The 15,656-nt window shown below is 33.7% G+C and overlaps 1 protein-coding gene across 2 annotated transcripts in view; it reads right to left on the reverse strand.

Annotated features, from left to right (window-relative positions):
* The window catches only part of LOC134708034 (mucin-5AC-like), a 221,759-nt gene that overhangs the window by 165,931 nt on the left and 40,172 nt on the right, over positions 1–15,656 (reverse strand). For both annotated transcript variants that reach the window (XM_063568282.1, XM_063568281.1), the window contains 9 exons: positions 15,146–15,393; positions 13,320–13,504; positions 9,956–10,349; positions 9,634–9,759; positions 8,386–8,560; positions 7,510–7,955; positions 6,332–7,102; positions 4,037–5,539; positions 23–430 (listed from right to left, as the gene is read on the reverse strand). In XM_063568282.1, the coding sequence (XP_063424352.1) occupies positions 23–430; positions 4,037–5,539; positions 6,332–7,102; positions 7,510–7,955; positions 8,386–8,560; positions 9,634–9,759; positions 9,956–10,349; positions 13,320–13,504; positions 15,146–15,393 (4,256 nt within the window). The remainder of the gene's footprint in view (positions 1–22; positions 431–4,036; positions 5,540–6,331; positions 7,103–7,509; positions 7,956–8,385; positions 8,561–9,633; positions 9,760–9,955; positions 10,350–13,319; positions 13,505–15,145; positions 15,394–15,656) is intronic.

Here is a 15,656-nt window from a genome sequence, read left to right on the forward strand (position 1 = left end):
AAATCACAGTGATTAAACTTACAGTATTTGCAGTTACAGTAGAAACGAACAGAGTAATCAGAACATTTTCCTGTTGATTGGTTTATCTGGTCCCAGTTGTTACAATAAACTCCTGTTTTATTACAAGTCACAACCTCACCAGTGTGGTCATGGGTAATATTTGTGCCTGCTTTGTAACATCTTGCTGCGATGATATTTCCAGCATCACAGAAGGCATATTTTGTTCGTAGTTTTGAAATGGTATCATAATCTCCATTATTGCTGCTATCAGGTGTGTCCACATTCATTTCCTGAGTCCATCCATGATCACAAACAATAGTACCAGCAGATGGGGTTGCTGTCAGTGTTGGTAATCTTTGTAAGTCTGAGGTTGGTTTAGGTGTTGGTTTACCAATTGGTGGAATTGTAGGTTTAGGTGTGGGCTTTTTACCTAGACAAAAATCATGAATAAAAAACACAAATCATGACTATTTCAGCAGTTAACCTGACCCTTTACTTTTTAATCCAAAGAATTCTAAAATTTAAAAAAATCCCAAAATAAAAGATTTTATAAATTAATCGAGAAAATGGATGTCTTTGACACTGAATCAAATTCTCTAGAATTTTCAAGTCATTTCACTGCTGAGGGTGGTCTGTATTTTGCATTAATTCGACTGCAACCTTTATCAACTAGGATTGTCAGTTTTCCTACAAAAAGATCATCGGTTCTCTCCTGGCAATCTCCGGCTTCCTCCACAAACATTTGTTTAGTGCTGAAAGTGTTGTAAAACACCAACCAATCAATCAACCAATACATTAAGCATCAGCTGTTTACATGTTGGTGCCAGTAATATTGAAATAACTGTGTATGAAAAATCACATTTATAATCCATAAATAATTTCTCTTTAATGTATACATCCCTTTTAACAACAATTGTAATTTTAACAATCCCTTAAGACTTAAGAGGATTTTTAATGGTAAAAAAACCCAGTGTTTTGACAGGAAGTGTTCCAAGGGAGCTTCACATTCACTTTATCTACTGTAAATTCAGAAATTATTGCAAGGTTTAACTAATGTGTTTAATGCGACTGGTGGGTATCGCAATTATAACATGCATTTTGATATCCGATACATTTATTTGTAAGCATATTTTTCTGAAAATTTTGCATTTTTGTCTGTTATAAAAAAAATCCCAACAATAAAGTGTACAATAATTTCTGAATTTGTGTTTTTAGATCTTACTTTACTGAACATTCTTGCTACTTAAAATTATCTTCATCTTAAATGAACTTGACTGGTTTATTAGTTACAGATGAAAATATTTTTTTAAAAAACAAAAATTTACCAAATTTATGAAAATTGTTAAAAATTGACTGTAAAGGGCTGTTACTCCTTAAGGGATCAACTGACCATTTTTGTGATGTTGACTTATTTGTAGTTATTACTTTGCTGAACATTATTACTGTTTACAGTTTATCTCTATCTACAATAATATTCAAGATAATAACCAAAAACGGCACAATTTCCTTAAAAATAACCAATTCAGGGAAAGCAACCCAACAACCTATTGTTCAATTTGTCTGAAAATTCAGAGTACCTAGATCTTGACTTGATAAAAAATGTAACTGCATGACAGATTTGCTCTAAATGGTTAGGTTTCAGAGTTATAAGCCAAAACCTACATTTTACCCCTATCTTCTTTTTTAAGCCATGGTGGCTATCTTGGTTGGTTGGCTGGGTCACGCCACACATTTTTGAACTAGATACCCCAATGATGATTGTGTCCAATCATGTTAAATTTGGCCCAATAGTTTCAAAGGAGAAGATTTTTGTAAAAGATAACAAACATTTACGAAAAAATGGTAAAAAATGACTATAAAGGGCATTAACTCCTTAAGGGGTCAACTGACCATTTTGGTCATGTTGACCTAAAAGGGCAAAATTTACTTTAAATAACCAATTCAGGGGCAGCAACCTAACAACAGGTTGTCCGATCCATCTGAAAATGTCAGGGCAGATAGAAATTCACCTGAGAATCAATTTCAAGTCAGTTAGATTTTCTTTAAACGCTTGTTTTTTTAGTTTTCCACCAAAAACTACATTTTACTCATATGTTCTATTTTTAGACGTTGCAGCCATCTTGGTAGGTTGGCCGGGTCACGCCATATTTTTTTTAAACTAGATACCTCAAAGATGATTGTGGCCAAGTTGTGATTTATTTGGCCCGTTATGTTTCAGAGGAGAAATTTTTTGTGAAGAATAACTAAGATTTACGAAAAATGGTTAAAAATGACAATAAAGGACAATAACTCCTAAAGGGGTCAATTGACCATTTTGGTCATGTTGTCTTATTTGTAAATCTTACTTTGCTGATCATTATTGCTGTTACAGTTTATCTCTATCTATAATAATATTCAAGATATTAACCAAAAACTGCAAAATTGCCTTAAAATTGCCAATGCAGGGACAGCAACCCAATAACCTTCCGGCCAGGTGAGCTAAAAAGTGACTGCTCATGAGAGTGACCTTTAAAATGAGGTTCAGAAAAAAAAATCACCTGATAATAAGCAATCCCAGTTGCTAACGGGTTCTGGTTTTTATTTTGACGTCAATACTGAACAAAAATATTTTTTATCATGTTTATTTTTGGTAGTTAAAACTTTTGTGCAAAGAAAGATGACCTCTAAGAGTGACCGCTGTATTGAGTTAAATTATATAGAAACAAGAATGTGTTCCAAGTAAACTGATACCCCATACGCACTATCATTTCTATGATCAGGGGACCATGAAAAATTGGGTAAAAACTCTAATTGGACATTTAAATAAGTAAGATCATATCATAGGGAACATGAGTACTAAGTTTCAAGTTGATTGGACTTCAACTTCATCAAAAACTACCTTGACCAAAAACTTTAACCTGAAGCGGGACAGACGGACAAACAAACAGACAGACGAAAGACTGAACAGACCAGAAAACATAATGCCCATTAAAGGGGCATCAAAACATTTGAGAGGGTCTTAAAGTGACAGTAAGAGGAAATGAGGTGTATGTGTATGTCAATGCAGGCCACTGGGTTTAACTGTACTTAATCAAATTTCTGTTGTAAAATGTAATGGGAGTTGTGTCATTACAAAAACATAAACAATGGACAGAGTAACAATTCTAGTGCAATAACATATTATTAACCAAGATGGAAAAACTACAATGACTTTGCAGCAAAGATAAGACACTTATTTGGAAAGCACTTTGATTGACACAATGGAAAAAAAACTTGTGCAAACACAGACAGATGTTTTAAAATAATTACAAATTTATTATGGTTTGAATATCCTTTTATTATTCCTCTTGCAATGCATATAACAGTAGAAGGTGTAATACCAGTCCATTAATTTTCCCTTATTAGTTCTTGTTAAATTTGCACTTTTCAAAAAAATGTGCAGAACTAATCTCTTTTTCAATTAAAGAAATACTTTGCATGAGTAAAGATTTATCTGTCCAGTACTATAGACGAAATTTCACATAACATGTCATTGCATGTAAGAAAATATCCATCACTGGAAGTTTACCAATCAAATTTTCACATCATTTTACCTATGTGCAAGCTTTAGTTACCTCAAGTTTCCAAAATATTCTATAGAAACCCCACATAAAAAAATAATGGTGCTTTGAAATACCCAAGATATATATGTCTATTAACTAGAATTTTAATACTGCAATGCAGTGTAGGATTTATTACCTACAACTGTCAAATTCAAGGGAATATTTGTTTCTACACTTTTTCGTTTGCAACCGGATATGAAGTACAATGATTTGGTGGTACATATATTACACCTAGAAGACAATTTCAGTTCATAACTGTTATTTTTACTATTTAAAGTGGCTTAACAAATTCATATTTAATTATTCAAATGGTACAAAAATCTCATATAGATAACGAGTTGAATATAACGTACAGGCAATGTTTCTTTTATCAATATCTTTATTATTCTTTTAAAATTAAACTAAATACAGTTCTGGTAGTTCTGATGTTTTGAAAATACTAATTGTATACTTACATAGACAATAGAATTTAGACTTGTAGTCCTGGCAAGTTTGGATCTGGTCGTTTACACATGCAAGTCCTTTAATATTACAGTCCACATTTTGTCCAGTACTTTTGTACTCAAGACCAGAACTTGCCACAACACATTTAGCAGCAATTACCTCATCACAAGTTTTTGGATATCCAGGAATATCTTTGGGTAATTCCATATCTCCAGTGGATCCTGAAGGATGGTTAACATTTATCCAGTCTGTCCAGCCTTCAATACAAATGTCTGCAGTTGGAGCTATAGTTGTCTGTCCATCTCCATTAAGTGGATGTTTTGAAGGTACTTCACCTATGACATCAGTTGGGTTTGGAGTTGGTGAGCCATTTGTACCTTTTCCTGGTGATGGAGTTGGTGAACTATCAGGTCCTGTTCCAGGTGAAGGAGATGGTGAGCTATCAGGTCCTGTTCCAGGTGATGGAGTTGGCGAGCTATCAGGTCCTGTTCCAGGTGATGGAGTTGGTGAGCTTTCAGATCCTGTTCCAGGTGAAGGAGTTGGTGAGCTATCAGGCCCTGTTCCAGGTGAAGGAGTTGGTGACCTATCAGGTCCTGTTCCAGGTGATGGAGTTGGTGAGCTATCAGGTCCTGTTCCAGGTGATGGAGTTGGTGAGCTATCAAGTCCTGTTCCAGGTGATGGAGTTGGTGAGCTATCAGGTCCTGTTCCAGGTGATGGAGTTGGTGAGCTATCAGGTCCTGTTCCAGGTGATGGAGTTGGTGAGCTGTCAGGTCCTGTTCCAGGTGATGGAGTCGGTGAGCTATCAGGACCTGTTCCAGGTGAAGAAGTTGGTGAGCTATCAGGTCCTGTTCCAGGTGAAGGAGTTGGTGAGCTATCAGGTCCGGTTCCAGGTGATGGAGTCGGTGAGCTATAAGGTCCTGTTCCAGGTGAAAGAGTTGGTGAACTATCAGGTCCTGTTCCAGGTGAAGGAGTTGGTGAGCTATCAGGTCCTGTTCCAGGTGATGGAGTTGGTGAGCTATCAGGTCCTGTTCCAGGTGATGGAGTTGGTGAGCTATCAGGTCCTGTTCCAGGTGATGGAGTTGGTGAGCTATCAGGTCCTGATCCAGGTGATGGAGTTGGTGAGCCATTTGGACCTGCAGATGGTCTTGGTGTTGATGGACAAGCATCCACACAATAGACACGGACCTCATAGTCCTTACAGTGTCCATTGTTCTGGTTAATATCCTCACATACAAGTCCTCTGTTGACATCACACGACACACCCTTCTGATTAACAATACTGTAGCTCTGCTTTGTGGCAATTTCTCTGCATTCAATCTTTGCTGGAAATTCACAGAAGGAATATTTCAGTCTGAGATTGCTTATTGTTTCATATTCTCCTTTCGATTTAGTGATCTTGGTGTGACTATTCATCCATGGAGACCACATACAAGATGGTGTTGGGGCATATGGGATTCCTGGACCAGGTGTTGGTGTGTAGCCCAGTGTCAAACCTCCTGGGACAGGTGTGGAGCCTGAAAAATTATATACATTAGTAAAATAAAACAACCTAGAGGCTTTAAGTAGTTTCTATATATAATGTCAACAAAAGACTCATAACCTGTGAAAAATTGATAAAAAAGGCAATAATTGAAAAAGTTTGTAAATAAATGGAGAATGTGTCTATGGGCCACAGAAGACCCTGCTTGGACATGAGACAACTTTCACAAACAGATTCAGAATTCATATAGTTCAGACCGTTTTGTATTTATAAACATTGCGTAGAAGTTTCATATCATTTGCATACCTGCCAACATTTCAAAATGTCCATGGGGGTTTTGTGTGCAAGGTAGTTGTTATAGTCCTACAAAACTTTCAAGGGGGATTTCAAATGTATTTTAATGTGTTTTGTTTTATTCTCCATACTTTTACAATCCTATAGCCATGATAAAATTGATTGTTTTGCTTTAAATTTTGCACAAAATTGCTCTTTCAAAATTAATAACAATAATACATAGTATAAAGTATATAGTTGTGTTTTAGATAATATGTGTAATTTATAAAAAATGTATGCTTTCCTTTCTGGTTACAATTAATTTCAAATTTCTTCTGCATACTAAAATCCACCTAACGGTAAATTGGATAAAGTATTAGAAATAAAACTACTCAGATAATCTCATCTAGTAGTGCATCCATATTCAACTGTTTAGGATGCATAAAAATTGCAGCCCAATGTTCAATTCAATACATATTTAATACCTACTAATGAATTCTTATCAATAACAGTCAGTCAGCGTTAAATCTCAACTATTAAGTTAATATTTTACCTCCACAATCACAGTAAACACTGACTTCATAATCAGAGCAATTTCTGCCACCCTGTTTGGAGTTTGAACATACCAGACCATCAATAAGGTCGCAAGTCACCTGGTCATCTTTAGAAGATGTGTAAGGAAGTTTGTCAGCAACAGTCTGGCATTTAATGGAATTTGGTTTGGCACAGAAGCTATAGTGGTGGCGTAATTCTCCCATCAATTCAAAATCTCCAGACTCTTTAATCTCAAAAGTATTCTTAACAATAGGAGAATCAACATTCATCCATTCAGACCAACCATCTTTGCAATAGTAAGGCAGTCTTGTCTCACTGTATTGTGGCAGTGGAATTCTTGTTACACCTTTATTTAGGGTTGGCTGTGGTGTAGGTATGCCACTATTGACTCCAGGGCTAGGAGTTGGTGCTCCACCAGTGTGTAATCCTGGGCTTGGAGTTGGCTGTCTAGTTTCTCCTGGGTTTGGTTTTGATGTTGTAGTTTTTGCATCTCCATTCTGATGGTATTTTGTTGGTATTGGTGATTCCCCTGGCAAGTAAGTGGGACCTGGTGTTGGTGATCCTGTCAAACCTGGATTTGGTTGTGGGGTTGGTGTGCCACCAGCTTCATCTGTTGGTCTTGGTGTTGGTTGGTGACCTGTTCCATCTGTTGGACTGGGTGTAGGTTGTCCTACTGACCCACTTGGTGGACTAGGAGTAGGTGATCCTGTTCCATGAAAATGAGGTTGTGGTGTTGGCTTACCACCTGTTTGATATCCAGGAGTGAGACCTATAAAAAAATTCTTTCTTATAAACTGTGCATTCTTCTTTTGAATAACTTACTTAGCTAGTAAAATCTGTATTAAGCAGTCACTCTTAGAAAGTATAAAAAAAAAGTTACCCCTCAAATGACCTAACCTTGAAAAAAGGTTCCAACAAATAACGATATCGGCTAATCTGTAATTGGGATGGGGGAAATTGTTTTATTTCTTTTAATCGGTAGAATTATGGTTCTTGCAGCAGAAGAATGGTGGATTTAGGAGCAGTAGAATTGAGGAAAACATTTGAAATATATAAATATTTGGGGAGATAAAAGTTAGTGATATGGTTTGAAATGAAAACGAAACGAGTGGAACTAAAATTTATCAGAAACTTTAAGCATTTTGTTTTTGTCTGAAAGTATTGGTAAATACATACCACAACTACAATCAAAACGAACTTCATAATCATTACAATATTGCCCATTGTCTTGGCTTGATTTCAGGCATCTCAGTCCTTCTTTCAGGTCACATGTAACTTTCTGTCCTGAATCTGCTGACATGGTATTGGTTCCAATAACTCGACATTGTATGGCAGTCATCATGTAATTGTCACAGAAGACATATTTCTTCCTCAGTCCTGATATTGTCTCAATGTCACCTTGATTTGTTGGGGATGGCTGAGAAGCACTCATCCAATCAGTCCAATCATTTCTCAGACATTTAATTGCCATTGTTGTTTCTGGAAGGGGGTGACCACCACCATTTGGTGTTGGAGAAGGAGTTGGCATTCCTCCTGGTGTTACAACAGGAGATACTGTACTTGGATGAGGAGTGGTGCTACAGAAACCGTTACGTTTCATTTCACCGTTGTCACTGCAGTAACTGTACAGAAAAAAATCTAAAGATAAATATCCATCTACCCATTAATGTACTTAGACACCCAGCAACCCAAACCTTTCTCTAAACTACTTAAAATGTTCTCATCATAAATATTGCATATTATTTTAAAATTGTTTTAAATCCTTTTCAAATTTTCATTTATTCTTATATTCAATTATCTTGAAGAACTCCCAAGGAAAACCAGGCATTAACTTATGCCAAAAATTGAATTAAAAAAACATCAGTACACAGAACTGTGTTTATTTATCTGTAATTTTGATGTAGCTTAGGCATATGTTGTTATTTCAATAAAAGCTTTGTTGACCTATAATGGTTTACTTTTCAAAAAAAAATGTTATTTGGATGGAGAGTTGTCTCATTGGCACTCACACCCATCTTCCTATATCTCCTTAAGTTTTTTTTGCTAACGTACCAAATTTCGCAACTTTGATCACAAACTGCCTCATCTGTAATTTGTTCATTCTGACGGTAATGTCTACCATTGAAAACACAGATAGAATTGTTACAGAGGGGTTCTGGGATACATTTCATTGGTTTTTGTGTTCCATCATAAACCATTCCATCTGCACACGGCTTAATGTCACAACCTGTAATTTCAAAGTGATATTTTTTATTTTAATTTAATTATTATTAAAAAATCAAAGGAAATCTGTAAATCCAAACTTTTGATTAACAAGACATATGATAAACAAGATAAAAACAAGACAGACAAACATTAAAAACAAAGTTTATATGAAAAAAATGGTCACAATCATTATGCATATACATCTGTCTATATAATTGTAGACCAGAATAGAATTCATGACAAAAATCATATGTTGAACTTGTATTGCTCATCGTTTTGTCTGTTTAGCTTCTCTCTCTCTTCTTTAGTTTTTGCTCAAAATACAAAAGAGGTAAATAAAAAATCATCATTTTAGGGCAATCGCTCCAACAAAGAGTTGCAACTATATCGGCAAAATTTGACTCGTTAGTAGATCTTGCCTTGCTGATAAGTTTTGTTATTTAAAGTTTCTACTTATCTATTAGAATTTGATCATATAATGAATGATGTATGGCAAAACGTAAAAAATAAATGGTAAAAATCATCAAGAAAGGGCAACAACTCCAATAAGGAGTTGACTGATGATCTTGATCATGTTAGACTTATTTGTAGATCTTGTCTTGATGTTAATTTTTGCATTTTAAAGTTTCTCTGCATCTATTATAGTTTTCAAGATAATAGGCAGAAATAGAGAAAAAAAATTGTAACAAATTGTTAATACGTAATTAGACAATTGATAGAGCTCAACATTTATGCCCCTGTCACATTTCCCTTTAATTTATTTATTACAGTTTTCAAAGTATCACACAATACTTGCATTCCCCTTTATTTTCTATTTTTTGCCTTGTAAGACATTTGGGTTGGAAGGACAGGTCATCAGACACATTTTTTAAACTCAATACCCTTATGATGATTGTGGGCATGTTTTGTTAAATTTGGTCGAGTAGTTTCATATGGTGAAGATTTTTGTAAAATTTAACAGACGACGTTGACATTGGATGATAGACGACTGACGCCCATTGATGAAAAATGCATTATGCTTACTTGGCCCTTTGGGCCAGATATACTAAAAATGATGATAGAGGACTCACAACCAAATTTTCTTTTTTTAATTACCTTCAAAACACATTTCTTCTTTGCAATCTTTGATTAAATGATCATAAACCAATCTGTTGTCACAGGTTTTCTTTGGACAAATTGATATACATGGGTTGTATTTTTGGCATGTTTCACACTGTATGGCTGAAGATAGAGAGTAATGGAAAATTATTACATAGCAAGATGCATCAGAAAAGTATGGTTAATATTAGCTTATAGATAATTTATTTGATTTTACATTTTCAGAACAGTTAGTTTGATATTTGTCTCATAGATAATGAGATGGATTTACATTATATATAACACTTAATAAGAATAAAACAGAAGTATTCTAACTTACGACAGAAAGCATCAGTTCTCCAACTAACTGGCACACCTGCAATGGCACATTCATGTGCATAAGCTGCAACAGCTGTACACAAACATTCACAATCTCCTCCAAGGTCACAGGCACATGCATCAAACACGCATTTTTCAACATATTTCTGATATGGTACTACATGATGACAGGTTTCAAAAAGTTTGGATGAGATTATTCCACATTTTCTTTGTGCCCAGGGTTTACGATGTGGAGTCTGTTCACAGGTGTCTGTCACATTGTTTGGAGGGCCACAGTAATCATGCACCTTCCAGCTGTCACCAAACTTGGTGGCTTTGATGGCTGGTGGTCCACCTTGAGGCATTGTAAAATCATTTTTCTGATCTGCATCAAAATTACCACAAAGACCCTCAACCTGCAAGAGATGAACCATTCTATATTGCTCAACATTCTAAATGGCCATAATAAAGCTTTAAACAAACATTATTCTATCTTTAAGGCCTTTTAATAACTTTGGGTCAATGTATGAACTTTTATCATACCTTTCATTCATGTTTGAGTTGAAAAACAAAACTAACAACATGCTTTCCCTCTATCCATCCTGTTATATTTTTTTCTGAATTCCTTAAGGGCATGCAATACAGTATTGATATCAAATTAAAAAAAATAATGATAATTAGCATACAAGCTTTTTTTCATCAATTTATCTCAAATATGTACATAAAACTTCATGTCCTAGCTTTTAAAGATAAACTGGGTCAAAATTTAGACATTTACTTTTATAAATGTCAATTTCTTGGACATATCTATCATGTGGACAGACATACATAACTTATTTGTTTTAAAAGATAAACATAAGCAGATTTTTGTAAATCAATTTGGAATATCTAATATTTTGAATAATTATTTTCATTTGAAATAATTCATTTCTATTCATTTTTTATTATTTTAGAAAAAGACAGCAGCTGTAGATTTATCTATTACAAGTAATTAAAAATATCATTGGTGGTTTGTTCATAAAAATTGGTACGTATATTCTTCATACATTATCAACCCAAATGACATTTAAAAATAAGAGGGGTCCATGTACTCTTTTTCAAACTAATGATTCCAAGAGGCTGTTAGATTAACATCAAACCAGTTTTTCCAGTACAAAAATGATATTTGCAAATCTGGACCCCGAAACAGGATCAAGTAAATATGTCGACAACTCAACAACAATAAAAGTTAAAATTGCAAAATTTGACCTTCATTTAATCACAGGAAAAAATCAAATCAAAATTTTTAAAGATTTCAAAGTGTTTTCAAGATCTTGCACGAACAACCATCTTAATATCACTTTTTGCTACTTAAACTTTCAACTCATCAACGATAAAAGCTAAATTGTAATAAACAGCTGCGCCATGAGCGCATGATACGCCCGACGTCTTGTGTGGAAGTTTTATGCAATAATCATAAATAGTTTCTGAGAAAGTTTTAAGCAATAACCATATATTGTTTTTGAGACACGGCGGGACATGTGAAACCCCCCAACCCTGTTTTTTTTTTACAAAAAACTAAATATCACTAAAATAAAATTTTGAATAAAAACAAAAAAGTATACAGATCTTTAGATTAATATAACAAAGAAGTGTGTAATGATTTAAGCAATAATCATAAATTACTTTTGAGATACGGCGCGACATGTAAAAAAAAACTCTCCTGGTTAACAAAATACTCAATAACTCCAAAATAAAGTTTGAATCATCACCAAAAAGTATACAGATCTTCAGATTAATGTAACAAAGAAGTGTGTAAAGTTTTAAGCAATAATCATAAATTGTTTTTGAGATACGGAACAACATGTAAAAAAAACCTCCCCCTTTTTTACAAAATACTCAATAACTCAAAAATGAAATTTTGAATCATCACTAAAAAGTATACAGATCTTAAGATTAATATAACAAAGACATGTGTAAAGTTTTAAGCAATAATCATAAATCGTTTTGAGATATGGTGCGACATGTAAAAAAAAACTCCCTTTTTTTACAAAATACTCAATAACTCAAAAATAAAATTTTGAATCATCACCAAAAAGTATACAGATATTAAGATTAATATAACAAAGAATTGTGTAATGTTTTAAGCAATAATCATAAATTACTTTTGAGATACAGCCCGACATGTAAAAAAAACCTCCCCTGGTTAACAAAATACTCAATAACTCCAAAATAAAGTTTGAGTCATCACCAAAAAGTATACAGATCTTTAGATTAATATAACAAAGACATGTGTAAAGTTTTAAGCAATAATCATAAATCGTTTTGAGATATGGTGCGACATGTAAAAAAAAACTCCCCCTTTTTTACAAAATACTCAATAACTCAAAAATAAAATTTTGAATCATCACCAAAAAGGATACAGATATTAAGATTAATATAACTAAGAAGTGTTTAAAGTTTTAAGCGATAATCACGAATCGTTTTTGAGATACGGCGCGACATGTGAAAAAAACACACCCCTGTTTTAGTTACAAAGTGCCGTAACTCAAAGAGTTTATATCTTATTTTCACCCAAAAGTATACAGATCATTTTACCATCATAAGAAACAACTATGTTAAGTTTCATAAAATTTGGATAAGTCGTTCTCAAGTTACGGTGCGACATGTTTACGCCGGACAGACAGACGGACAGACAGACAGACAGACAGACAGACAGACAGACAGACAGACAGACAGAGACAGACAGAGACAGACAGACAGACAGACAGACAGACAGACAGACGGACAGACAGACAGACAGACAGACAGACAGACAGATAGACAGACGGACGGACAGACGGACGGACGGACACCGAACATTTGTATACCATAATACGTCCCATCTAAATTTTGACGGGCGTATAAAAATCGAACTTGACTTTCATTTAGTTCAATGAAACAATACTTCAAAATTTAAAAAGATTTCCTCAAAGAGTTTTCAAGTTGCTGCACGGATAATACTCTCAGTATTACTTTTTGATACTTAAAGGTCTAAAAACTCAACAACAATAAAAACAAACATCATGAAAACCACAATTGACCTTCATTAAGTACAGAAAACAACCCATCTAAATTTTAGCGTTTTCAAGCTAATGCATGGACACTGGTTAGAAGATTTCTCCACTGCCACTGGAAATCTGATTTAAAATCAGTTGAAAAATCATGTTTTACTAATATGTCAGTTTGATAGTTTGGCATATATCGAAAAATTACATTGTATATTTAATGTGTATTATATGTAATTTATTATATTAATGAAACATTACACCATGATAAAGATGGAGAAAGACCAAAGGAAATGTTTCTTCTTTCTTTTAACACCAAAATAAATCTTTATTTTAAGCTATATATAAAATTCATCTTACTTTTCCTTTATGTTCAGTTTTGAGTTTGATGTAAACTCTTGTTCCTTTGTCCCAGACAAGTGTAATACCAGTATTTGTTGTCACCATGATGGATTCACCTACTTCTGTTACATTAAATGGGGATTCAGATTCCACAGATATAGGTTTCCCTTTGATTAGCTGAATTGAGTAGTAATTTTTTGTACCTGCATAAAAACATACATTACTGATAGACTCAAGCTTCAAATAACTTTCTAAACATTAGTATTTTCTAATTGCATCGCTTAATGAAATATAACAAACATAACTTTTTGACCTTGCACTTTCTGCATAGCAAGTTTGCATTAACACCACATATCACCATATTGCAGAAATTGTAGATTTCACAAAAAAAGTGTTCATGGAAATTATGTGTAAACTGAAATGTGATTCTAAAATATGTTCATTGCAGCTATAGATTTCTTGCAATTCTTCAGTTTCAAAAGTTAGGCACACTAAAGTTCTTTTCTAATGAAATTTCCTCATTATTTAAATAGTAAATTTTACAAGTCTGGCTAAGATATAAGTATTCTTAAACAGTACATGTACTTTAATTTACTGTTCCATAGTATAATAAGTGTGAAGGTCAAGAGGCAGTTTCTTTAAACAAAACAACCCATTGTCAACTGACTCGTATTTTGCAGGTCACACCCATGAATTTTTATCTTCACCTAGTATTTTTTTTTTACACCACATGTGATCAAATAACCCTGGAATTCAGAAAATGATCTGTTTTCACCCGAATTTATTTTATTGTGAACCCTATCATAGTTTTCCATAGATTCACCTGCAAGTTACCTGTCCATTTAAACTTTTGTAAGTTCTATTGTCCCATTGAACAAATACAACAGGTAATGTTTTCTGTATAGTTTAAATTTCTTCCAAGAGAAATCTATCACTCATTGATTAATTTACCTGAACAAAAAATTGAACCGTCAATGATAAAAATACATGTACAAATACTAAATAAGAACTCCTGGAAAACTGCATTGAACCTCTTAATACATTTCTGTTGGGCAGATGTCAGTCCCTTATAAACTATTTAAACCATTTAATTTTGTTATCACTAATAAATGTAAAATCCATATGCACTAGATATTACACTGGAAGTAAACACACTACTTTCTCTTATCTTCATTCTGTGTAATGGAGCACATTAGGCATTAGGCATAACTGATTTCCAATTATAGCCGAGGTTTATGAAATTCATTTACAAAAAGAAGTGGGAATGAAACAATTAAATAGTATTGCTTTAATATTCAATTAATGATAAATATTTATATAATGACTGGTACATGCTATAGCATATATTATTTTTTTTAAAACCTATGTACTAAATTGCAAATGAAAAAAAAGGTTTGTAAGCATTATGACGTACCTCACATTTTCTTCCTCAATGCATTTTCATTTTCCGAGGTGGACAAGTATGCCCATATAATATATGCATATATTTTTTTTAATCTATTTTATTCCTTAAAAGATTTTTTTTAGAAAACAAAAGTTACCAAATATGTATTTTTACATGACCATGCACCTGCAATAATTTCTTGAACAGCACATTATTTCCTAAAAGTGTTTTGTCATGTCTTAAAATTTATATTGTATTAAAACCATTCTCAATATACAATATCACACAATATTATGATAGCAAGGTGGTGAAACTTTCTCCAACAATATTTGGCCATGATAATTTCCATCATAAATTATACAGTCAAAATTAATCAAATATGGTTAACAGATAGCTCACAAGGTTTTATTCATTTTTTTTACATTTGCAGAACAATGCTTTACTAAAATATCAACTGTACCTGGCTCCCCAATGCTGAAAGTGATAGACTTGGTACAAGTCACTCCACTGGTTCCACATGGCACATTGTTTTCTGTTATCAGAAACTTGTGGGGATTTTGATCAGTGGATTTAGCTAGTACATAGTCACAACTGCCCTGGAACTCATACTCCCTACCATCAAATGAGTGGTAATGGGAATCACCTACAGCACTACAAATGGCTGGACAATCTTTGTTGGTACAATCCCAATTCTGACCACGACAGGTGCTGTTTAAAGACATTAACTAAAATTAAAATGCTTCATTCCAACACAATCTTGATTCTCTCAGAGAAAATATACAAAAATGTAATCGAAATGTTCATTGCAGTTTTAATAGGTATTTGCAAAATTTGAAGAAACAAGGACTCTTTCAGAACTGTTGCAAAAGTAAACATCAACAATATGTATTAATTATACTAGAATTATCACACTGCTTTTAGAATTTAAAACTAGAGACTCTAAAGAGCCTGTGTCGCTCACCTTGTCCTAT

This window comes from Mytilus trossulus, chromosome 2 (assembly GCF_036588685.1).
Source record: "Mytilus trossulus isolate FHL-02 chromosome 2, PNRI_Mtr1.1.1.hap1, whole genome shotgun sequence".
NCBI lineage: Eukaryota > Metazoa > Mollusca > Bivalvia > Mytilida > Mytilidae > Mytilus > Mytilus trossulus.